The sequence below is a fragment of the Musca autumnalis genome, unplaced genomic scaffold (genome assembly GCF_047663935.1).
Source record: "Musca autumnalis isolate F117 unplaced genomic scaffold, ASM4766393v1 scaffold_2, whole genome shotgun sequence".
NCBI lineage: Eukaryota > Metazoa > Arthropoda > Insecta > Diptera > Muscidae > Musca > Musca autumnalis.
Window position 1 is genome coordinate 208,664,926 of NW_027411755.1, and position 27,697 is coordinate 208,692,622.

The 27,697-nt window shown below is 37.5% G+C and overlaps 1 protein-coding gene across 1 annotated transcript in view; it reads left to right on the top strand.

Moving 5' to 3' along the window:
* Nucleotides 1-27,697, top strand: part of mtgo (miles to go) — a 994,590-nt gene that overhangs the window by 914,476 nt on the left and 52,417 nt on the right. Inside the window, exon 3 of the mRNA XM_073970717.1 lies at nucleotides 25,501-25,688. Within this exon, the coding sequence (XP_073826818.1) occupies nucleotides 25,501-25,688 (188 nt within the window). The remainder of the gene's footprint in view (nucleotides 1-25,500; nucleotides 25,689-27,697) is intronic.

Consider the following 27,697-nt stretch of genomic DNA (forward strand, 5'->3'; position numbering starts at 1 on the left):
GAAATTTTCTTTTAATTTTTTGGAAGAAAATCCCTTTATAAAATACCAAATTTTGCCTAACCGTCCACCCTGCGTATACGTTTTGACACCACGCATACGCATCCTAGTCCTCCATATTGCTGGAATCATTTTTAACCATCATTCCATAACATTCCTCTTATACTGTGCGGCAATATGACTACGATTTATGTTATTTATGCTATGAGCACATTTGAAAAAAAATCCCAGCTTTTTTTTCAGAATAAGAACTGCAATAGCACACACATACTACCATAAAATAAACAACAGTTTAATGCTATTTATTTATGACTTTTTGAGATTTAACTTGACAACGGATCTACCTGGAAGTGTATGGTGATTGAAAGGTAAATAATAAACACATACAAACACACACAAAAGTTCACAAAAAATATTTTTTACAACATTTGTATTTACATCCTCTATTGGTAAACGGAACTCCAATTGAGTGTTGCTAAGAGAGGCGGGCGGGCGAGGACGAGGGATAGTTGTTGTGTCAATCAAATAAATTCTTTCCTGGCTTAACTACTTTGCTTGGGTAAAGAAACAAAAAATAACGACATTTGAGATTTACATGTTATTTCTCAATCAATTTGTATATTTCTTTTAAAAAATTAAACAATTATTTACAATATCGGCATCATCATGATTTTAAATAAAATTTTAGTCAATCAAATATTGCAATTTTTAGTTTTACGATTTTCAAGTGTAGATATGAATTTAATTAAAACGATGTTTGGTTTAACTTTGGAATGTCTTTATAGATTATGTGGAAAATGTTATTATGTCATTTTATTTAACTTGGCAAATTTTGAGTGTCAAGAAAATTGATTGATATACACTCAAGAATTTTTGCCTTTAAAATATAAAAAAAGACAATAAAGAGGGAAGACACTTGAATTAACGACCAACATTTGTCTCATGATAATACCGGCTCTACGGAGAGATTTAGGATTGTAAATCCTGAAAGTATTAACGTCTAAATTATCGAAAGATAAATAGTTTATTTTCAAAATTATTTATAGATAAACGCAAGTCTAATGCTAAATTGGTAAGAAGATCCATAGCGCAACCGGATAAATTTGTCTACAAAAACGGTTAATTCAAATTGTAAATTTTATTTAAGAAGACCCACGATTAAAATGGATTTTTTTGTTAGATTACCTGACCCAAAAGCCATAGTTTGACCTTGAACACCAACTTGCCAAAATTTATGTATAACCACAGCAAATTCCAAAATAAGTCTAAAATGAGACCACTGCTCATAGGCATATTTTAGCCTAAGACTTATTATAAGGACTCCATTGCATCTGAGAAAAGACACGTGGCTTAGAGACCAATGTATGTCTTTTGGTAATTACGACTCGCCTATAGATAACTTCAGCTCAATTTCGGTATGAAGACATAGGATTATAACACCAGAAATTCTTCACAATCAAAATATCGAATGATCGACCGACATGATTTAAGATAATCCATGATTCAATTCACCCAAGCGAGGATCTGTGTTTGTGTATTAATAACACTGTGCAACATTTTTAAGGTGATCTTGTGCTAACAATTCGAACTGCGGATTTTTTTAAAGTACAGACCCAAACGACAAGAAACCCTAGTTGGGTTTTGTTTTGTCAGATCCAACTCGGATTTTATGGTCCCATCTAAACATGGTTAAATATTGAGTTTTTAAAGAAATTCGGGGCTATATCTCTGAAACCAATGCCAATCTTCTTCTGACCTCTGAAGCAAATTTGTAGATAATGACAAGAATACAATATTTGGAGAAATAATGAACTCGAGAAACTACATTTATTGCCTCAAATTTCAAAATATATGCAAAAATACCACAATTTTTATACATTTCGCACCGTATCTCCAAAACCGTTAATTGTTTCTGAATATTTTCTTTTGGAAAAATATTCCCTGGAATGTAATACACAACTCTTCAGAACATGTAATTGTTTTAAAATGCTTCGATGTCGTTGTTTTCAGTACATTTTTCAACGACGATTTAATAAAAATGTCAATAATGTAGTGAAATCCGAAATGCGAGAATAAACTGTTGGTGTGAACTGTGTTTGAAATACGTGTTGTAAAAGATATGATGCAAAATACCGCTGAAACAACATGAAGTAAGCATTTTAGAGTTTCAGAATGTTCTAAAGAATTATTAAGAACTTCATTTGGAAGATGTTTGCAAAAGGTTACTTGGTTCAACCCCCAATAGTTTAGCCGATACTGACCAGAATATCAGGAATTATGTAAAATGTTCTATATTTTATAAATTTTGATGCCCTAGATGGAGTTTTTCTTATGTGGTTTCTTCAAAAGATAAGTTCAACTGGTTTAGGCCTACAATAGTGCTAAAAACAGCAAGGCTAAATTCCTATTCGTTTCTGAGATAAAGGCCTGATAAATGCAAAAAAGTGTAGATTTAGCCCGGTTTAGATGAGGCCATAAAATTCGAACTGGATCTGACAGGACAAAACCCATCTAGGGTTTTTGTAGTCTAAATATGTACTTTCAAAAAATCCATACTAGAAGTTGTTTGCCTTTTCAGTGTTGCATAGTGTAATCCTAGCATCTAAATGGAGAACGAAGGCCAGCATTTGTCCATGAAGAATCCTGAGACCAAAACCATTTTTTTTATCTAAAGATAGACGAGTAAAATATCAAATGGTCTCTATGAAGACCCGTGGCCACACTTTATCTATAGATACGTAGAAGTATAAGACCATTTTTTATGAAAACCATTGAAAATAAAGATAAAGTTTGTTCAGACCGATCAAATACGTTTGTCTACGAGGACCCATGCTGCAAAATCAGCCTACTTGAATACGTGAATATTTTTTCTATGAAGAATCACCAAAAAAACCAAATAAGACCAAATTTTACCTTCATAGGCAATTTTTCTTTAATTACACTCTTGGCGTATACGTTCTGACACCATGTATACCTTTCTAAGTCCTTTATAAATTCCTAATGGTCTTGAATTTTTACCCATCATTTCGTACAAGTTTTCTTGTGGGTACTATAACTTACTTACTTAGCTGGCCCATTAAAGAACACTTGTTCCATATACCGAACTAAGAAGAGATCTCCAATTCTCTCTGTTTAGTGATTCACTTTCTGGAATACCGCGCCTTGTCATCTCTTCAGCCACTGGTTTGCGCCATCTATTATTTGGCCTGCCAATTCTGCGTGCACCGCCATGTGGCCCGAATTTATTCGCCTTTTTAGCGGGTTCATCATCGCTCGTTTTTATTATATGGCCGATACCTCCCTCGTGCGCTACGCGTTCCTACTGATTGTAAGGTAGCTCTATATGCCACATTTTTCTCTTCGGCAGCAGAACGACACTCTTAGTCATACCATGAATTTCTTTGTGGAGGTCTCTGGTATCCAAGTACTGATTTTGCGGCTGTTTGCATGGAGTGGGCAATGTTTTGCTATTTTTTGATTAATCAGTTGGGTCAGTTAAGTGGAATATGCTGTAGCTATCTGTTGTGATTGCAGCTTACCGATGTCCAACTTCCGTGTTGTGTCTGTTCGCACATTGTTTCTACTTTTAATCTGGTACGTAACTTTGCTGCAACAAGGTAGTGGTCCGAATCAATGTTTGCGCCTCGGAACGATCGTACATCCAACACGCTGGATGAATGTCTTCCATCCATTACAACATGATCAATTTGATTACTTGTTCTTTGATCTGGAGACAGCCAGGTGCCCTTATGAATATCGAGATGATTAAATCTGGTACTGCTAACTACCATGTTTCTTGCAGCTGCAAAGTCTATCAGCCTCATACCATTGTCAGATGTTTCACTGTGGAGACTGAATTTCCCGACTGTTGGGCCAAAGATATTCTCCTTTCCAATTTTGGCATAAATTGCCTTGTATAATTTTAATGTCATGGGCAGTGCAACAGTCACACGTTTCTTCTAAGCGCTCGTAAAACATATCTTTGGTCTGTTCGTACTTGTCTTCTGTGAAGAATTTAGCTTTTAATAGAATTGCAACGAGTCTTTCATTCTCTGGGGTGAAGCTGGAGACCAGATGTTTCAACGTCCGACCAACTACAAATCCGCAACCAAACTCATGCTTTGTGTCATGGCAGATATAATACAGTGCGTCACCTTTAGGTGTTGTTGTGACGCGTATCCCGGTCCATCGTATTTCCTGTATGGCAGTAATGTCGGCCTTGTACTTTTCAAGTACATCTGCCAATGCGTAAACTGCACCTTCTCTATAAAGAGTGCGAACATTGAAGGTGCAGATTGGCAGATCATGGTCCGTTTGCGGTGTTCGTCAACTTTAGAGGGGTTTGCTTTTCTTTTCTTTCGTACTATAACTACCAATTCCAAAATTAACCTTAGACCACGGCTCTTAAGCTAATATTTGCTTGTGAAAACTCACTTGCATATGAAAGAAGGTTTATGGCTTGGGGAGCAAAATATGTCTGATGGTAATCACGAGCTCGAATATGTGAATATTTTTTCTATGAGATTGCACTAATAAAATACCAAACAGGACAAACTTTTACCTTCATAGGGGAATTTTCTCTAACTATACCCTGTTGCGTATACGTTTTGACACCATGTATACGTTCCCAAGTCCTTCATTAAGTTCAAATGGTTTTGAATTTGTACTCATCATTTCACAACATTATTTTATTCGATACTATAACTACAAATCCTAAAATTTCTTAGACTACGGCTCTTAAGCTAACATTTCACACGCATCTGAGAGAAGACAAATGGCCTAGAGACCAAAGTTTGTCTACTAGGAATCATGATTCGTCTATAGACTCAGGAGTGTAAGGCCACAACCAAAATATCGACTGATCGACCGATACGACCACAAAGGCTACTTTAATGCGAGTAGGGTATGAATGAGTAACCCTAAATATTGCGACGTTTCGGGACTTATATCTCAAGATGTTTTGGCTTCCCCTAGAAACCAAAAATGATAATGTTGTAGTCATAATCTAAACTAGCATAAAAGTGTTGAACTTTTGCAGCTAAAGGAATTGGCTATAATTCTGGGAGTCATTCCTTTTCATAGTTTTCGACCCAATTAACCATTTTGTTTACCATCGTCGGATCGTTTAGAGCTTTTGGGTCATTATGCCAGGAAGCATGGACTTGCCCCAAAAAATATAATATCGCTGTAATCGGAATAACTAGGAATACCTTCGAGGAAAGCTTGAAATCTAATAGCATTCAAACTACCCATTAGAGAAAATTTTCAACTTTGGGAGATGTCCAAAGTTTAACCATTCCAACCACTCAATTCCTCAAAGTTGCATCTTTACAGATCCATTGTGTCAGGAAGAATGGACTATCCCAGGAAAAACATTATATCATTGTAAAAAGGACCACGAGGTAAAATTTGAAAATGATTCTCAATCTTGCTAAATTCTTGAGTATTTTTGAGGTAGGTAACCGAAAGCTTTGTTCGATATAGGCTTTCTAGGTACTTGATGTGCGTTTTTAAAGGAGTTTTATGATGTAAATAATATAGACAACAATGCACACTCAATTCGTTAATTATCGTGCTCATCAATCATTTTAGTTGGTCCGACATGGTCTTTTAATACTTCCACATCGGAACCTCATTATAAAGCATTTCGGCCAGCGACTGCCACCTCAGTGACCATATTGGGAGCAGCATATCCCGGAATGCCTGCTCCGAATTTGTTTAGTTCGTGTCTGAACAGAGGAAAAGCTATGTTCAATTCGGGTTGTCGCATACACCACACTCAAACTTCGATGTAATAGCTGTTGGGAGAGGGTACACCTCAATGGCTGTTCTGAACACGTCCATGTAAGGTACTATTATATGTACTATGTTGAAGCACGTCGCCTAGAGACTAAAGTAGCAGTAGACGGGTAATCTTGATTCGTCTATAGATAACCACAGCCAACATTCAATATAAAGGCTCAGGAGTGTAAAGCTAAAACCAAAATATCGCACGGTGCTCTTGAAGCAACTTTAAATGGAAAGTGCTTACACCAGGGAAGTTTTTGCGGATTCTGAAACTATAATGTTCATAGATGAGAAAAATCAAAAAAACAAAAAAATCGCCGGAGCGCTTTTTACATAAATCGCGATTCAAGTCGGCATTTTTAGGGTTTTTTTAGGTTTTCACGATTTTGCTTGGAAACCGCAAATCCTATCGAAATGGGACAAAAGAAAATGTTGACTGGTCTTTATGATAATTTCGTAGATTTTACCGTTATTGTGATATATAATTGGGACAATGCATTGTCTGTATCGCCTCCTTATAAAACAATGTCATGACTGCAACTTCCCAACATAAACTTATATATCTCGAAAATGATAGAACCTAGGAAAAAATCACGAAAGACAATCTTGTATAGAATTTTCATAGCTAAAAGATTCTCTCTAGTCCCATTTCGATAAGACTTACCGCTTTTCAAGCAAATCGTGAAAATACCAAGGCTAAAAATGTGACCTGAACATCTATATTTCTCAAAAATGGTAAAACCTATGAACAAATCATAACGGTCAATCCTCTAGAGAATTTTCACAGCTACAAAATTTTCTTTAGCCCAATTTCGATAGGACATGTGGTTTCCAAGCAAAAACGTGAACACCTAAAATAAACCTAAAAATGTGAATTTTGACTGCGATTTACATATTTAAAAATCCCAAGCGAGTTTTTTTTTGGTTTTTGATTTTTCCCACCTATGAACATTGCTGTTTCAAAATCCGCAAAAACTTCCCAGGTGCAAGCGGTTTTCACTTAAAGTAAGTTAAGGCGCATCTTATATGACATTGTTTTATAAGGTCGCGGTACAATCAATGCATTGACCCAATTTGAACTTTTATATCTCAATAACAGTAAAACCTACGATATTATCATAAAGTTGAATCTTGTAGAGAATTTTCATAGCTACAACATTTTCTTTAGTCTTATACCGATAGGACATGTGGTTTCCAAGAAAAATCTTGAAGACCTAAAAAATCGCTAAAAATGTCAACTTGAATCGCGATTTATTTAAAAAGCGCTCCGGCGATGTATTATAGGCCCTGGCTTCTTCAAGGATACCGACGTCCAAAACTTTAATATAATATATAATTGTTCCATAAACATTCCAGACGGGACAAGGGAGACTTCTGTCATATCAATGAGTGCACCCTGATTCATATTAGCTCAACGATATGGGACCTACTGTTTATCGCCAAGTCTGAACGGCGTGTCTTAAGACACCATTTTTAGAGAAGTTTTACATGGCTGAAATACTCAGAAAATTTCGCCTACATTACCGAGAGGTATTTTGCCACCGTTGAAAATTTGATGTTGCCTGGCCAGGGAATCGAACCCAAGACGGATAAACATACCTTTGCACGACGGTGGCACCCATAAAACTTGCATATGAAGACTCAAAAAAGAAAGACTACTATGAAATCAAATGTTCCCTAAAAGTTTTACGTTTTAATAGCCACAAATTATCTATAGGCGATATTTCCTGAATTTTTCACACACTTATAACTACAACTGTAAAACAATTTTCTTAAAGAAGGTTACAAGCAAAATTTCCTTTTCAAAAAATACCAAAAATGTTGTATATGAAGACTCACGTTTCAAAATCTGCCTACTCGATTTGTGAATATTTGTTATCCATAAATATTTATCAATAAAATATGAAAGAGGATATCGTTTGACCTACATAGGCAAATTTTATCTATCCCCACCCTCTTGCGTATACGTTTTGACACCATGTATAACTCCAACTAGCCAACAACCCCATGACTTAGCAAATTTGGGATGTTAAGAAAATATATTGTTCCTCTTTAAACTTTAAAGTCCCAAATCCCAAAAATATGTATACGTTAGTTTACAACAAATTAACCCCAAAAAATATGCAATTATTTTTATTAGAACAATAAAAAAGCCACAATCATAATAATCGTTAAATTTTTCCAACTAAATTTTGTTCATTAAACTTTTCCGAAAAAAACAACAACAAAAATATTACAAAATGTTGTAATCATTAAAATAAATGGTAACTTCACACCACCATAACCACCACGAACGATCATGGGCCGTTCGTGCCGCTCAGCAATATTTAGCCTCCTCCTCCTTATATATTTGGCATACATTTTTGTGGACTTTTGTTATAGCAAATTGCGTTGCTATGTTTCCGTTTCCTTTTGAAAAAGTGCGCCATATAATCTACAAGTTGCTTTTAACAACAACAACAAAAATAACAATGTTATACTTTTCTTGTTGTTAAAGCAACCTCAAGCAACAAATAGTAGGTTCTAATAGCAGCATTGGTCGAAGTAGTAGCAGGAGCAACATAGTAACCTAATTTAACTGCATGTTAGAATGAGTAGAAAAACTAGTGCACATTTTCCGTTACACTATTTGCCTATGGCAATTTGTAGCCAAGCCTCTATTTCCACTCCTACTCCTCCTCCTCAACATTCTACTCTTCCAACAAGAACTTTTAATTTTATTGAATGGTAGTTGCATATTGTTGCGGGTTGGATTTACATTAACTTTTTGAAAAAAAAAAAAGTAGATAATAGCCTACATTTGTTTGGAGGGAGGATATTTGGTGGTAAACTGGCTGGCTATGTCAACCAACTAACAACATTGAATGCTTCGTAATAACTTGGTTTTGGTCGCAACCAAACCAAATTACACATGGGCCATTTGATGCGTTCAGTGGGCGCTAAACCAAGATTATCCAATATTATAAAAACAACAACAATGAACAACAATAAGTGTTGTCAACACTTATACGCAGTGGAAAACTAATGCGTATGGACATTTTAGATGATGGACTTCAATATAGCAATAAATGGAAAAAAAAAATAATACAAAAATATATTACTTGCAGCGATAACTCACTAAATAGGGCTTAACTGAAAATATTACTCATAGATGATTCGATTATGTTAATTAAAGTTATAGTAATGAACTATTTTTGGAGCTATAAAATGTCAACCTCAATGGCTGCGATTATGTAAAAAACAATTAATAAAGTATCAGACAGCTATGCCAGCCTCGAATCTAAAGAAAAGAAGTCAACACAATACTTCTAACGTCTATAGGCCAATTTCACAGAAAGTGTGAATATGCCCCCGAAAAAATTAAACCGTCTTTACTAGGACGGCATATCCAACATGTTGACAAGAATTTAAAAACGATCCCAGAAAGGTCCTTAAACCAAACTCTTTCCAAACTTTGTGTGGGAAAGACCCGAAAGAGTGGTCCGATGTAGTTAATTTTCGGACATAATTCGAGGTAGTAAGAAATAATACGATGCTATCTTACGTACTACCCAGTTTTAGGTGCCGGCAGGGTTTTTTTAAGAAGTTGGGCTATTATCTCAGGAAGTATGGACCAACCCCCAAAGAACTTTTCGAAAAAAAAAAATCAAAACGATCCGAGGCGAGTTTAGTAAATTTGGAGTGTCTTTAAACTTTAAAGTCCCCAATCTCAAAAATATGTATACGTTAGTTTACAACAAATTAATCCCAAAAATATGCAATTATTTTTATTAGAACAATAAAAATGCCACAATCATAATAACACTGTACAACACAAAAAATAATTACAAGATAAATCGTCAGATTATGAGAGAAGACCGAAAAAAAGAAGACACGTGTATCGGCGTTTTGAAAGTTTACGTCGGGAAGTAACCTAAATAGGTGTCACAAGTTCCGCCCATTTCTACAGGTTTTGAAATATTCGACATCAGATTCCTTGGAATCCTTGCATTATAGGTACAAAGTGTCTTAGGCAATATTACTGACAACAATGCGGGGTAGCTTTTTATGAAAAAAAATTAACCCTCATGCGAGTCACTAAACGGGTCTTTTTGGTCTCTTTTTTCAAAAACGTTTAAAAGCTCCTTTAAAATTTGATCGTATCATATCAAAATATTCTACAAAATTTATTTGTCATAAAATTTTACTATAGGTCCCAGAATACACCAAAACTCTAAATCGTCAATTCAATCAGTTTTGTCAGAGCAGAAGTAGTTGCCGTCATTATAGTATTGAGGACCATGCCAAAATCATGGATGTTAGGACTCATATGTATGTCCGATATATTCACTGGACAATAGCCGAGGACTATCCCCGAATTTTCACATACAATATCAGGAACCTACGACTTATCCTGATGACTTTATTTTAGTTTATAGTGCTAAAATACGTAATTTTACAAAGTCCGATCTGGGTTATCAATATTTTCCCTATATATATTCACCATAGATATTCCATAATCAGTTTGGATCGAGCACACATAATCTTCTGAGAGAATTTATTATGAAAAACATCAATAAAATATATAATATGACCGCAGATAACGAAAATGTGAATAAAAATGGTAGAATATGGTCCTAAATCATATATAAAAAGCGAAAGCTTCTGGAGATGTTAAATATTATAGCTACAAATTTCTTTTGTTCAGAGGCTAATAATGAAATTTGATTTGGAACATTTCTTCTTTTGACGTAATTGCCAAAAAGTGAAGTATTTGAGGAGATTTTGACTCAGTATGGAATAAATTTTAATTAAGAGTCTAAATGTTTAACAAGTAATTTCTACCTATAATACCTAATTTTGCAACGTCATTTTCTTAACAAAGTATTTTACATCGACATATAGTTTGTTCTGGGACATAATTTGAAATTTTGTGTAGAATATTTCTTCTTTTAAAACCTTTCGTCTAAAACTAAATTTTATGTTACTTTCATGCATCAACTCGAAAAAAGAACAATACAAATTTATTCAAAAAATATTTGGTTGTTTTGTTGGCAAACTTTATGTATATATTTTCTTGATATATATTATAAATATATATTTCATTTATTCGGCGACTTATATTGAAATTTGATGGAGAACATTTTTGTTTCTGACGTCTTCTATGTAGAATGAAGTTTTGTAGGACAAAACTTAATTAACTCAGATAATGTACAACATTAACCCTAAAACGTGATTTTACTTTTGGCAGATTCCTGACGTTTAGGTACGATTTAGAGTTTTGGTGTATTCGGGGACCTACAATAAAATTGTACGACAAATAGTTTTGTAGAATATTTTGATCTGATACGATCACATTTTAAAGGAGCTTTTAAACGTTTTTGAAAAAAGAGACCAAAAAGACCCTTTTAGTGACTCGCATGAGGGTTAATTTTTTTCACAAAAAGATACCCCGCATTGTTGTCAGTAATATTGCCAAAGACACTTTATACCTAAAATGCAAGGATTCCAAGGAATCCAAGGATGCCTCTATCTCACTGTATTTTTTTTCTGGCCTAACAACCGTTTTGGACGACCCTCGCGACCTTCGTTTTTTAGCGAGTGTCGGCCATGATTGAATTCATTAAATCAGTTGTTTCATAGTGCTATAGAATGGTCCTTTATCGACATACACATATTTAATTTGATCGATGTACTCTTATCCATTGTACTCATTACCACGTCGAAAGTTGTGAAAAATGATTGGAAGAAAATTTTTACAAGAAATTCCATATTTTTTTGCAAAGTGATTTTTTCAAGTCACTCTAAACAACACAATACATGATCGTATGTCAAACTGCCCTGAGTATGTTCAGGGTAAAAACTGCCAAACTTTCCAAAAAAAAATTAAATGGCGTGTGGCAACACCATGTGTTGCCTAGGCTGCAAACTTTTCTCGTTCCCCTCATAATTTGCTGTAATTCCCCTCGTAATTTGCCGAAAACGTACATTTTGTGGCACCGTTACTCATTATTTTGTAGAGTTGAAAAGTCCTTTTGTATTTTTTTAAAAAATTATCTTTTACACTGTGCAAGATTTTTAAGGTAATCTTGTGCAAACAATTTAAACTGAAGTTTTTTTGAAAGTACAGACCCAAAAGACAAAAACTCTAGTTGCGTTTGGTGTGTTAGATCCAGCTTGGATTTTATGGCTCCCTCTAAACATGGTTAAATATTGACTTTTTAAAATTATTCGGGGCTATATCTCTGAAACCAATGCTGGCCCATTACAAAACATTTGTTCCATATGCCGAACTAAGAAAATGTCTCCATTTCTCTCTGTTTATTGCTTCGCTTTCTGGAATACCGCGCCTTTTCATCTCATCATCCACTTGTTTGCGCCATCTATTCCTTGGCCTGCCAATTCTGCGTGCACCGCCAATCGGCCTGTATTTATACGCCTTTTTTAGCGGGTTCATCATCGCTCATTCTTATGATTTGGCCTAGCCAATGCAATTGTTGCATCTCGATACTTTAAACTATATTGATGTCGTTCTATACCAGATACAGCTCGTGGTTCATGTGACGTCGGTATTCACCGTTAACGCAGATTGGTCCGTAGATCTTTCGAAGAATTTTTCCCTCAAACACACCAAGCACTGCCACGTCTGCTTGCGCAAGGACGCAGGCTTCGGAGCCATACATCAGCACGGGTAGTATCAGTGTTTTGTAGAGCGTTATTTTTGTTTGACGAGATGTGGCTTTGTTTTTAAACTGCTTACTTAAACAAAAGTAGCATCTGTTGGCCAATACAATTCTTCTTTTTATTTCACAACTGATGTCGTTTGTTGTGTTTACGGAGGTGCCGAGGTAGACGAAGTCTTTTACTACCTCAATATTATAGGAACCAACTTCCACAGTCGGTCCGAGCTCAATGGACGCATTGCGCGTCGACACCATCAACTTGGTCTTCTCACCGTTTACCGCCAGACCCACTTTAGCAGATTCTCCTTCGACCTTTATAAAGGTATCAGTTACTTCTTTTATTGATCGTCCCATGATGTCTATATCATCAGCATAAGCAAGTAACATGTAGCTATTGGTGTAGATTGTGCCACTTCTTTTGACGTTTGCCTCTAGGATGTTGAAGAGATCAACGAAAGGCTGTCTCCTTGCCTGAAACCTCTTTTGTTACAAAACTCTTCGGAGAGGTTCTTTTAATTGAGGATCTGGTGTCAGTTTACAAAGCCGAAAGAGCTTTGCGGGGATACCAAATTCAGACATGGCTTGGAATACCTTTGAACGTAGTGGGCTGTCGAAGGCTGCTTTATAATCGACAAAAAGGTGGTAGGTGTCGATCTGCATCTCTTGGGTCTTCTCCAGGATTTGCCGCAGGGTAAATATCTGGTCAATGGTGGACTTGCCAGGTCTAAAGCCGCATTGGTATGGTCCAATTATCTCGTTGACCATAGGCTTTATTCGTTCGCACAAATATCCCTGACACGATCTTGTAGGCAATCGGGAGTAGACTAATGCCCCTATAGTTAGAGCATACAGTATTATCTCCTTTCTTGTGGATGGGGCGCAGGATACTCAGGTTTCAATCGTCGGGTACTCGTTCTTCCTGCCAGATGGTGCTAACTAGCTGATGAATACACCTTATCAGCGTGTCGCCTCCGGTTTTGAACAGCTCGGCTGGTAAGCCATCGGCTCCTGCTGCCTTATTATTCTTCAGCTGGTTTATTGCTGTCTTTACCTCATCTTGGCTGGGCGGTATACATTCAATACCATCTTCTGGGATTGGATCTGTTGTATCTTTGTCGTCTTCGCTGCTATTGGATACCAAAAGGTTTGAAAAATGTTCTTTCCATATCCTAAGCACACTATCTGTATCAGTTACCAAATTACCTTGCTGGTCTCTACAGAAGGAGGTTCTTTCCTATTTTAACTGAGGACCTCGTGTCAGTTAAAGTCATTTTACAAAGCCGGATGAGCTTTGCGGGGATACCAAATTCAGACATGGCTTGGAATACCTTTGAACGCAGCGGGCTGTCGAAGGCTGCTTTATAATCGACAAAAAGGTGGTAGGTGTCGATCTGCATCTCTTGGGTCTTCTCCAGGATTTGCCGCAGGGTAAATATCTGGTCAATGGTGGACTTGCCAGGTCTAAAACCGCATTGGTATGGTCCAATTATCTCGTTGACCATAGGCTTTATTCGTTCGCACAAATATCCCTGACACGATCTTGTAGGCAATCGGGAGTAGACTAATGCCCCTATAGTTAGAGCATACAGTATTATCTCCTTTCTTGTGGATGGGGCGCAGGATACTCAGGTTTCAATCGTCGGGTACTCGTTCTTCCTGCCAGATGGTGCTAACTAGCTGATGAATACACCTTATCAGCGTGTCGCCTCCGGTTTTGAACAGCTCGGCTGGTAAGCCATCGGCTCCTGCTGCCTTATTATTCTTCAGCTGGTTTATTGCTGTCTTTACCTCATCTTGGCTGGGCGGTATACATTCAATACCATCTTCTGGGATTGGATCTGTTGTATCTTTGTCGTCTTCGCTGCTATTGGATACCAAAAGGTTTGAAAAATGTTCTTTCCATATCCTAAGCACACTATCTGTATCAGTTACCAAATTACCTTGCTGGTCTCTACAGAAGGAGGTTCTTTCCTATTTTAACTGAGGACCTCGTGTCAGTTAAAGTCATTTTACAAAGCCGGATGAGCTTTGCGGGGATACCAAATTCAGACATGGCTTGGAATACCTTTGAACGCAGCGGGCTGTCGAAGGCTGCTTTATAATCGACAAAAAGGTGGTAGGTGTCGATCTGCATCTCTTGGGTCTTCTCCAGGATTTGCCGCAGGGTAAATATCTGGTCAATGGTGGACTTGCCAGGTCTAAAACCGCATTGGTATGGTCCAATTATCTCGTTGACCATAGGCTTTAGTCGTTCGCACAAATATCCCTGACACGATCTTGTAATCAATCGGGAGTAGACTAATGCCCCTATAGTTAGAGCATACAGTATTATCTCCTTTCTTGTGGATGAGGCACAGGATACTCAGGTTCCAATCGTCGGGTACTCGTTCTTTCTGCCAGATGGTGCTAACAAGCTGATGAATACACCTTATCAGCGTGTCGCCTCCGCTCGGCTGGTAAGCCATCGGCTCCTGCTGCCTTATTATTCTTCAGCCGGTTTATTGCTGTCTTTAGCTCATCTTGGCTGAGCGGTATACATTCAATACCATCTTCTGGGATTGGATCTGTGGTATCTTCGTCGTCTTCGCTGCTATTGGATACCAACAGGTTTGAAAAATGTTCTTTCCATATCCTGAGCACACTATCTGTATCAGATACCAAATTACCTTGCTGGTCTCTACAGGAGGAGGTGCCTGTACCAAAGCCATCAGTTTGATGCTTCACTCTTTGATAGAATTTTCGGACTTCATTCTGGTTCCTGTACATCTCAATTTTTTCACACTCTTGCTTTTCCATTTCTCTCTTTTTCCTGCGGAAAACACGTTTCTTCTCTCTCCTTTTCTCCGGGTACCTCTTTCGTGCGCTACGCGTTGCTACGGATTGTAAAGTAGCCCTATATTCCGCATTTTCCTCTTCGGTAGCAGCACGACACTCCTGGTCATACCATGCGTTCCTCGGTGGAGGTCTCTGGTATCCAAGTATGGATTTTGCGGCTGTTTGCATGGAGTGGGCAATGTTTTGCCATTGCCCTGATATGTTATCGGGATGAGGAATGCTTTGATCAAGCAATTGGGATAGTTGAGTGGAATATGCTGTGGCTATCTGTTGTGATTGCAGCTTATTGATGTCTAACTTTCGTGTTGTGTCTGTTCGTACTTTGTTTGCTACGTTTAACCGGGTGCGTACCTTTGCTGCAACAAGGTAGTGGTCCGAGTATATGCTTGCTCCTCGGAACGAACGCACATTCAACATGTTCGATGAATGTCTTCCATCTATCACAACGCGATCAATTTGACTTCTTGTTCTTTGATCTGGTAACATTTAGGGTTAAATCTAGTGCTGCTAACTACCATGTTTTTTGCCGCTGCGAAGTCTATCAGCCTCATACCATTGTCAGATGTTTCTTTGTGGAAACTAAATTTTCCGACTGTTGGACCAAAGATATTTTCCATTCCAATTTTGGCATTAAAATCGCCCAGAATAATTTTAATGTCATGGGCAGGACAACGGTAATATGTTTCTTCGAAGCTCTCATAAAATATATCTTTGGTCTGTTCGTCCTTGTCTTCAGTGGGAGCAGGAGCGCAAATAAAGCTGATGTTGAAGAATTTTGATTTTATTCGACTTGTAGCAAGTCTTTCATTCACTGGGAGACCAGATGTTTTAACCTGCGACCAACTACAAATCCGCAACCAAACTCATGCTTTATGTCATGACAGCTATAGCACAGTGCGTCACCTTTAGGTGTTGTTGTAACGCCTTTCCCATTCCATCGTATTTCCTGTATGGCAGTAATGTCGGCCTTGTACTTTTCAAGTACATCTGCCAATGAGTAAACTGCACCTTCTCTACAAAGAGTGCAAACATTCCAGGTGCAGATTCCTCAGATCATGGTCCTTAAAACGTTTGCGAGGGTCATCAACTTTAGAGGGATTTGTTTTTCTTTTCTTTTGTTTTTTCATAGTAGGCTGTTTTTTCTAGGGGAGGGTTACTAACCCGACGCCCAAACCCAAGTTTTTAACGTTCTTATGGGCGAACGCGCGGCACATGTTAGCTCACTACCTTTAACGGATGTTAAAGGCAATTCCCCAGGTGACACCACGTGGAGGTCAGTGTCCACTTGAGATGACAGAGGGACCAAGATAATTCCTGGGCTTTGCCATGCTAAAACCGGTCAATACCGTTCTTTGGTAACATCCATCCCCTACGTCACCCTTGAAAAAATATTGTTTTAAAATCCACACTTCTTGGTCGATGTCCCTTAAAAAATATTCTTTAAAAATCCACGTTTCTTGGTCTGATGTTGGGTGAAACAATATTCTTTAAAACTTCACGCTTATGGGACTGATGGTCCTTGAAAAAATATTGGTCTGTTGGTCCTTGAAAATATATTTTTTTAACAATTTAAGCCGATTTGAAAAATATTTTTTTTTTTAATCTACGCGTGTTGTTCTCATGACCCTTGAAAAAATGTTGTTTAAAAACCCACTTATTGGTCTGTTGGCCCTTGAAAAAATATTGTTTAAAAATCCACTTAGTCGTTCGATGACCCTTAAAAAATATTGTTTAAAAATACACTTATTGGTCTGATGGCCCTTGAAAATATTGTTAAAAAATCCACTTGTTGGTCTGATGGCTCTTGAAAAAATATTGTATAAAATTCCACTTATTGGTCTTATATCCCTTGAAAAAATATTGTTTAAAAGTCCACTTAGTAATCTGATGACCCTTGAAAAAATATTGTTTAAAAATCCACTTATTGGCCTGATGACCATTGAAAAAATATTGTTTAAAAATCCACTTATTGGTCTGACGGCCCTTGAAAAAATATTGTTTAAAAATCCACTTGATGGTCTGATGGCCCTCGAAAAAATATTGTTTAAAAATACACTTATTGGTCTGATGGCCCTTGAAAAAATATTGTTTAAAATCTACGCTTCTTGGTCAGATTGCCCCTGAAAAAATATTGTTTAAAAATCCACTTATTGGTCTGAAGGCCCATGAAAAATATTGTTTAAAAATTCATTTATTGGTATGATGGCCCTTGAAAAAATATTGTTTAAAAATTAACTTATTGTTGTGATGGGCCTTGAAAAAATATTGTTTAAAAATCCACTTATTGGTCTGATGGCCCTTGAAAATATTGTTTAAAAATCAACTTTTTGCTCTGATGGCCCTTAAAAAATATTGTTTAAAAATCCACACTTCTTGGTCTGATGGCCCTTGAAAAATATTGTTTAAAAATCCACGTTTTTTGCCTGATGAGGCGATTCAGCAATTACTACCTCTGCCTTCTTGACTGCCTAATAACATGGTATAAATAAATATAAAATCCATTCAATATGCTTTTTATTTTACATTTAACCCAGATAACGCCTAAAGTATAGGCAACACATTCTACCTAATCTTAAGCACAAACATTTAACTAAAATTCAAAAGAGAAGAAGAAGAAGCAGATATAGAACCCTTTTCTTCCTTATCTCTTGTCTACCTTGTAATTATTTCACTTTCCAAACTAAATACATTTACAAACCAACAACTTTATTTTTTCCGTTTGCTTTACTGCAAAAATAGAGTATCTCTACATAAACCCTCGAGGTAGGCTAGAGATTTGTTTTCTGCTTGCTTTTTGCAATTCTCTTTGATAGAGAACTAAGCCGTTTAGCTGGAATCATTAAAATTCAACATTGAGAAGAAAGAAAGAAAAAACTAAATTTTGCACAGTGTTGCGGAACCAAGTAAGAAATGCAGTTTTGTGGAAGGCAAACAAGTAAAGCTTTTATATTACTTTTTTTCTTTAGTTAATAAAGCGTTTATTTACCATAAATTTAACATAATTATCTTTGGTCCATAAAAAAACAATATCTTGAAATGTTAATTTTTCCCACATCCAACCAAACTAAGCAAACATCCCATTATAATCTTTTGCTAAATTTTCTTATTTTTGTTTGCTTCGAAAAGAAGACTGCAACGTTTTCTTAAGATTTTAATCTTAATGCTGCAGACACACTTCGCACAAAAGACAACAGCATTCAGCTTAAAACTTAAATGAACACTTTTATGGCCAAATGAATGTATGAATACATGGTGCGTGTGTCTGATTTCTTCCTTCCTTTATCCCAAGCACTCTGCAGCAAAACACTACGAAACTGGAAAATGTGACAAAAAATCCCATGAAAATTATCTTTTTATTTACAAAAAACAAACTATGGAACTCCATAACGTTTATCTTATGTGAATGAAGTGAAAAAATCATCCTTATAAATGTGTATGTGTGTGAGCGTCCATGTTGTCCGGATCTTGGATACCCAAGTCACATAACAAAAACCCATACCATAAAGTGAAAAAAACTTAAACTTTGAACAACAATTTCATTTCATTGAGTAAATATTGAAAAATATAAAGGACGCAACAACAATGTTCGCAAGCTGATGATGACTTTCCATAATAGCAATAATAGAAAAGAGTAAAAGTACTTTTCGATTTGAGCATTTTTATGCCCTCAGCCTTTAGGCTAAAGAGGGTATTTACACTTTGATACGGTCAAAAATGTGCCTCATCGAAATAATGGTTTTAGACCCCAAGTATGTTTGTACGATATCCGTTTCAGACAATTTTGAGTCGATCTAGCAATGTCCGTCCGTCTGTCTGTCTGTCTGTCTGTCTGTCTGTCCGTCTGTCTGTCTGTCTGGCTGGTGCGCACGATAACTCTCGAACGGATCAATCGATTCGGTTCAAATTTTGGGTATCGAAATATTTTGTCCAGATTCGATTTAAGTTCGAAGATGGGCCATATCGGTCCACTCCTTCAGGTACCTCCCACAAAAGTTCAAAAATGTTCGGAAAAATTGTCCGCACGATAACTCTTGAAGGGAGTAACCGAATTAGTCCATACTTTGCACATCGTGACATTTCTACCAGACATAGATGAGGTTCCACTATGGACCCTATTGGTTCACTCTTTCGGGTACCTCCCACACAAAATTTTGCTTAAGTGCAGTTTAAGGCCTGCTCTCGAATCGCTTTGATTTTTGTTGCAGCCACTTGTATTCACTACACCCATTACGACGATATAATTTTTTTCAGGAGCAAGTCCATATATCCTCAGAAATCAGCACGAAAACTGCAAACAACCTATATAATACCATGTGTCGTAGTTGGAGTGCACGATAACTCTCGAACGGATCAACATATTTGGTTAAAATTTTGGGTCTTTCAATATTTTCTAGGAGGGAATAACCGAATTGAGCCAAACTTTGCTATTGGTAATATAACTTTCAGGCATAGATCGAGTTCTAATATGGACTATATCGGTCCACTCATTTGAGTACCTCCCACACAAAATTTGGAAAAAGTATAGTTTAACAACTCCTCTCTGATCTTATTAATTTGTGACGCAGCAGGTTGCACTTGCGGCCCCTGTTACTACGTTGTAATTTTTTTTCGTGGGAAAGTCTATACTTCCTGAGATAATGACCCAAAAAGGTCCAGAAAATCCTGCCGGCACCACCTAAACTGGCTAATGTGTAAAATAACCCTTTAAGAGAGAAATCGATATAGCTCAAACTTTGTAAATTGAAAAGTAAAATTGTAATATATTTAAATTCAGAAAATTAAGTACAACATATTTAATTATATAGTCTGTAAGGAAAATATCCATACACTAATAAAGAAAAAAAAATATTTCCTACAGATTTGTATTAGGTCCCAATATGTTCTACATCGGATCACTCCTATGCGTACACCCTACCCAAAGTTTGGAAAAAATGCACTCGTCTTAGATCATTCTGAATTTTGTTGCAACATGTAGTTTTTTGCGGCCCTTTCTATCCTGGAAAATTTTCCCAACAGCTAAAAAACCTACGGAAGTATTGTGTTAACTTTTTTTCTTCGGGTACGTGGCTGAGGGTATATCTCTGTCGGCTCAGCTGACTGATACTTTCTTACTTGTTTTATTTGCCATAATTTTGTTAATGAATTTTAAGAGATTTTTTTCTGAGAAACTTATTACTTATTTATTTTTTAAGAAAACAAAAATACTTTTTTGGGGTAATTAGGACCCACTGATGTCAAGAATATACTCAAGAAAATTTCCGAGTATCCGTTTGGTGTTCGAAATCTCGAACACTGGCGCTTATCCTAGATGTCAAATTATTACAAAAGTAAAAAAAATGCATTTATTTCTGTTTTATTTACTTATTTTATCATTATACACAACACAGCGAAATGTTCGTCGCACAGTGGTTTTTCCTGGTCAAAACTCTGTAACTTTTGAACGGATAGAGATATTTCCATAATGCAGAGGAATTTAAGGTCAAAGTTAAAACTTTGAGTTTTTTATATTTGTCATAAAATATGAGTGTTTTTGAGTTTTTCATATCGCCCATTTACTCAAAGAGTGGCATAACTCAAAAAATGCGTTTTCTGAGTTAGCAATTTCTATTTTTTCTACGACTTCTACTTTATATTATGTCAAGTTTTGATGCTGATATCTCTAAAACTCGACGAGTTACAGCTCCTTTACTACGAGTTTCGCATAATTCAACACAAAAGTTTTTTGAATTTATGAAGCACTTAATCACTTCAAATCATACTTGATCTTGCACAGAAATTTAACACTGATATCTGGCTAGCTTTTTACAAAATATGGTCCAAGTAGTTATTTTACTTTTTGTATAATAACCTTTTTAAACATAATATCGCTGCAAACAGGACTACAACGAATAGCATCGGTATACATTTCCAAAGGATCGTCGAACAGAACCTGAAAATGTTGAACTTTTGCGGGGGAGGTAACTTAAGGAGAGGACTAATATTGGCCATTTTAGAATTTAAACTAAATTTGGACAAAATATTAGAAGACCCAAAGTTTGGACCAAATTGGTTGCCCCGTTCAAGAAAGTATTGGGGGAAAGCACTGGTAGTTGTGGGCCGGTATTGCCCATCGTCGAACTGAAACTAAGTTTGGACAAAATATAACGAAAGTCAAATTTCGGACCAAATCTATTGACCAGTTCGAGTGGTATAGTGCACTCCAGCCACTATACATCTTGCCATATTTTTACAACTTTCGGGCTATTTTCTCAGGAAGTATTTACTTGCCCCTGAAAAATACTTTTACCGTCGTAAAGGCTACAGGTCCACGCCTTAATATAGCCCCCATAGAACGCTACCTCCATATTTCCGGTCTCAATATTCTACCGAAATAGCTGAAATTTGGTATTTGGTCTTCATTTTGGATATTAAACGTTCCTTATGAAATTTGTCGGTATAGGTCCACGCCTTCATATAGCCCCCATATAACTCAATATTCCTCAGAAATGGCTGAAATTTGGTATCTAGTCTTCGTTGGGGGTATAAATTCTCCCCCAGAAATTTCTCCATACAGGTCCACGCCTTCATATATCCCTTATAGAACGTTATCTCCCGATTTTTAGTATTTTAAAGGTTGTGACCACACCAACCCACCGAAATGGCTGAAATTTGCTATTTAGTCTTTGTTGGAGGTAAAAACCTTTCTGACTGAAATTCAAAACTAACAAAAGATTTCAATACACGTTGTTTGTTGCTTAGGAATCCCGCGTCTTTCAATCTCTTCTTCCACTTGTTTGCTCCATCGAAGTATAGCAGATACAGCTCGTGGTTCATACGACGTCGATATTCACCGTCATCGCAGACTGGCCCAACACAGCCTTATTTGTTTGCGCAAGTACCCAGTCTTCGGAACTATACATTATCACGGGTAGTATCAACGTTTTGTAAAGCGTTGTTTTTGTTTGAGGAAATATCCGGATGTGGCTTTGTTCTTAAACTTCTTACTTAAGCCAAAGTAGAATTTATTGGCCAATACAATTCGTCTTATTTCACAACTGATGTTGTTTATTGTGTTTATGAAAGTGCCGAGGTAGACGAAGTCTTTTACTATCTCAAAATTATAGGAACCAGCTTCCACTATTGGTCCGAATTCCATGGATGCATTGCTTGTCGAAATCGGCAACTTGGTCTTCTCGCCGTTTACCGCCAGAATCACTTTAGCAGATTCTCCTTCGACCTTCTTAAAGGTACTTCTACTTCAGTTACCTCTCTTGCTGATCGGTACATGATGTCTATATCGTCAGCATAAGCAAGTAACATGCGGCTATTAGTATAAATGGTGCCATTTCTTTTAACATCTGCATCTCGTATAACCTTTTCCAGCACGATGTTGAAATAATCACACGAAAGGCTGTCTCCTTGTCTGATACCTTTTTTGTTACTAAACTCTTTGGAGAAGTTCTTTCCTATTTTAACTGAGGACCGAAATTCAGACATAGTTTGGCATACCTCGAAGTCTGCTTTACAACTGACAAAAAAGTGGTAGGTGTCGATCTGCCCTAAGAGACCTTGCGTCTTCTCCAGGATTTGCCGCAGGGTAAATATCTGGTCAATGGTGGATTTGCCAGGTCTAAAGCCGCATTGTATGGTCACCGTGGTGCAGTGATATGCACACTCTTCTTGCATTGAGAAGGTCTGCGATTCGATTCCCAGGCCAGGCAACATCAAATTTTCAAAGGTGGCAAAATACCCCGCATGTGGCGAAATTTCCTACGTATTTCAGCCATTTAAAATTACTCTACAAGTGGTGTCCTAAGACGCGCCGTTCGGACTTGGCGATAAAAAGTAGGTCCCATGTCATTGAGCTATTATGAATCGGGGTGCACTCATTGATACGAGGGAAGTCTCCTTTGTCCCTTCTGGGATCTTTGTGGAACAATTATATTATTGTTGTATAAAGCCGCATTGATATGGCCCAATTATTTCGTTGACCTCAGGATTTAGTCGTTCGCACAATATCCCTGACACTATCTTGTAGGCGATAGAGAGAAGATTTATGCCCCTATAGTTAGAGCATACAGTCTTAACTCCTTCCTTGTGGACAGGACACAGAAAGCCCAGGTTCCAATTGTTGGGTACTCGTTCTTCCTGGCAGATGGTGCCAACTAGCTGATACACCTTATCAACGTGTCGCCTCCGGTTTTGAACAGCTCGGCTGCTAAGCCATCGGCTCCTGCTGCCTTATTATTCTTCAGACGGTTTCTTGCAGTCTTTACCTCATTTAGTCTGGGCGGTATACATTCAATACCATCTTCTGGGATTGGATCTATGGTATCTTCGTCGTCTTCGCTACTATTGGATACCAACAGTTTGGAAAAATGCTCTTTCCACATTCTTAGCACACTATCTGTATCAGTTACCAAATTATGTTTATGGTCTCTACAGGAGGATGTGCCTGTACCAAAGCCATCAGTTTTATGCTCCACTCTTTTGTAGAACTTTCGGACTTCATTCTGGCTCCTGTACATCTCGATTTTTTCATAATCCCACTTTTCCATTTCTCTCTTTTTCCTGCGGAAAAGACGTTTCTCCTCTCTCTGTTTCTCCAGATACGTTTCTCGTGTGCTGCGTGTTGCTACTGATTGTAAAGTAGCCCTATATGCCGCATTTTTCTCTTCGTTAGTAGCACGACATTCCTGATCATATCATGGATTCCTTGGTGGAGGTATCTGGTGTCCAAGTATGGATTTTGTGGCTGTTTGCAATATTTTGGCATTGTGCTGATATGTTATAGGGAAGAGGAGTGCTTTGATTAAGCAATTGGGCCAGTTGAGTGGAATATGCTGTGGTTATCTGTTGTGATTGCAGCTTACCGATGCTCAACTTCCGTGCTGTGTCTGTTCGTACTCTATTTGCTACGTTTAATCTGGTACGTGCATTTGCTGCCACAAGGTGGTGGTCCAAGTCAATGTATGCCCCTCAGAACGAACGTATATCCAACACGCTCTATGAGTGTCTTCCATCTATCACAACATGATCAATTTGATTTCTTGTTTTCTGATCCGGAGACAGACAGGTGCCCTTATGAATGTCGAGATGCTTAAATCTGGTGCTGCTAACTACCATGTTTTTTGCCGCTGCGAAGTCTATAAGCCTTATACCATTGTCAGGATGTTTCACTGTGGAGACTGAATTTCCCAACTGTTGGGCCAAAGATATTTTCCTTTGTAATTTTGGCATTAAAATCGCCTAAAATAATTTTTATTCATGGGCAGGGCACCGGTCATATGATTCTTCTAATCGCTCGTAAAATATATCTTTGGTCTGTTCGTCCTTGTCGTCAGTGGGAGCATGAGCGCAAATAAAGCCAGGTGTTTTAACCTCCGACCAACTACAAATCCGCAACCAAACTCATGCTTTGTGTCATGGCAGCTATAATACAGTGCGACACCTTTAGGTGTTGTTGTAGCGCCTTCCCCAATCCTTCGTATTTCCTGTATGGCAGTAATGTCGGCCTTGTACTTTTCGCACTTCTCTAAAAAGAGTGCGAACATTCCAGGTGCAGATTGGCAGACCATGGTCCTTAAAACGTTTGGGGGGTCGTCAACTTTAGTGGTGCTTATTTTTCGTTTTCCTTAGTTTTTTTCCTAGTAGAATGTTTTTTTTTTCTAAGGGAGGGTTAATGAACCGACGCCCAAACCCAAGTGTTAATCGTTGTTATGGGTGGACGGGCGCCACATGTTAGCTCACTACATTTAACAGATGTTAAAGGCAGCTCCCCAGTTGACACCACGGGGAGGTCAGTGTTCACTTGAGATGAAAGAGGGACCACGATAAATCCTGGGCTTTGTCATATTAAAGCCGATCAAGACCGTTGCTTGGTAACTTTCATCCTCTACCTCACCCAATGTACGCCATAACTATCAATAATAAACAACAACAATAAACAATAGGCTGTGATAAATGAGTCAACCCTTTAGGGGTTGTAATTTATCATGTCAAGTGATAAGTGGGCCCATAAAACGCCTACCCTAACATTGGCAAATTAATGCTGCCATTTACAAAAAAAAAACAACTCTCGGCACATAATTTACCACCAAGTCTTTCCTCTCTTCCTTTGTAATTTAATTTGAAATAATCTGTCTTACTTGAAGCAAAGAATTTTTTCCCTCACGCTCTCATTTTTTGCCTTTTTTTCACTTTATTTATTTTCATCCTCTCTCTTTGTTTGTTTTTACAGGTCCTACAACTGTACAAATGGTTTCACAAAATCGTCCCCCACCACCAATGACAGTGCCAGTACAGGTGCCTCAGGGTCAGATGGTACAGCCGTATGTCAATGAAAGTGGCACATTGACACATGTGGTATTGTCACCGCAACAATATCAGCAGTTACATGCCGGCCAAGGACACATACATCCATCATTTGTAAGTATACGAAAGAAACGAAACAAACAAAATGTAAAATATTCATATCTCCATGTTCTCTCACTTACTCTCTTTGCCATAATGGTGTGTCATTATGGTGTAACCCTGATAACAATGTGCATACATGAGGAAAATAACAGGTCTATAACCTTTGGCTGGGATTTTCAAACGAAGTTAACCTATTCACTTACCACAATGTACATACATACATACGTACTTGAATTGTCTTTCCAAATAGACCACCGATAAACTTCGAATTTGGCACACATACATATGTATGTACTTTTGTATTTTAAAATAACTACTCGGTTTGCCTTGAGGGTATTTGAAAGTCTTCCTTAATTGATTTAGATTGGGATACGTGATTGTGGTAAATATTCGCATCAACGAACAGGTGTAGAGAGACACTTTTTTTCTTTACTCAATACCACAACTTTAACTTAGAAAGTCTACACTCGTATGCCTGCGGTGCGTATGATATTGTCCGCATTTATACGCACTAAAGGCATTTATAACGTTTTATAACGTTTTATTAGTGGTTTTTGGAGCTTTTTATTGTAAGAAGAAATTTTTTCACAATTTCTATATGTATTATAACTTAGCTTAAATATTAAAATGAAGTTAAAAGTCTTCTGTAAAAGTTAAATTGTTGGTATAAATCCATATGTAGCTAACTTCTACCTAATATTTGTTAAAAGCTTAATCAACATTTTCTAATCTGACAGGGTCTACTTCAAAATTTCTCATCTGAATTTCTTTTCAGAACGACCTGTAGAATACTTTGCAACCGATTTTACGTATTTTCAACTGTAAAGGCGCCTTTTCCAACGATATTGTTACGGAATTAAGGTCTAACTTAGCTCCGTGTAGACGTTGTTTTATTCCCCGATATAACTGTTGTAGGGGATGAAAGATACCAAGTAACGGTCCTGACCGGCTTTAACATAGCAAAGCCAAGGATTTATATTGGTCCCTCTCTCATCTCAAGTGGACAATAAACTCCCCACGGTGTCACCTGGGGAGCTCCTTTATCACCCGTTAAAGGTTGTGAGCTATCATGTGTCGCGCGTTTACCCATTAGAATGTTAGAAACCCTTCCCTAGAAAAAAGCAGCATACTATGAAAAAACGAAAGAAAATAAAAACAAACCCGTTCAAGGTTTTAAGGACCATGATCTGAGAATCTGGACTTGAAATGTTAGCACTCTTTATAGAGAATGTGCAGTTTAGGCATTGACAGATGTACTTGAAAAGTACAAGGCCATACAGGAAATACGATGGATTGGGAAAGGCGTCACAACAACACCTGACGCGCTGTATTATAGCTGTATGACACAAAGCATGAATTTGGTTGCGGATTTGTAGTTAGTGGAGGTTAAAACATCTGGTCTCCAGCTTCACCCCAGTGAATGAAAGGCTTGCTATAATATGGATAAAAGAAAAATTCTTCAACATTAGCTTGCGCTCCTGCTCCAACCGAAGACAAGGACGAACAAAACATATATATTTTATGAGTGCTTAGAAGAAACATATGACCGTTGTCCTGCCCATGACATTGAAATTATTCTAGGCGATGTTAATGCCAAAATTGGAAAGGAGAATATTTTTGGCCCAACAGTCGGGAAATTCAGTCTCCACAGTAAAACATCTGACAATCGTATGAAGCTGATAGACTTTGCAGCGAAATAAACATGGTAGTTAGTAGCATCAGATTTAAGCATATCGATATTCATAAGGCCACCTGGCTGTCTCCAAGAAATAAAATTGATTACGTTGTGATAGATGGAAGAAATTCATCGGGCGTGTTGGATGTACGATCGTTCCGAGGAGCAAACATAGATTCGGACCACCAGCAGAGGTACGTACCCGTTAAACGTTGCGATTAAAGCACGAACGGAACGCGGAAGTTGGACATCAGTAGGCTGCAATCAAAACAGATAACCACAGCTTAGTCCACTCAACTTGCCCAATTGCTTAATGAAATCACTCCTCTTCCCGATAACATATCAG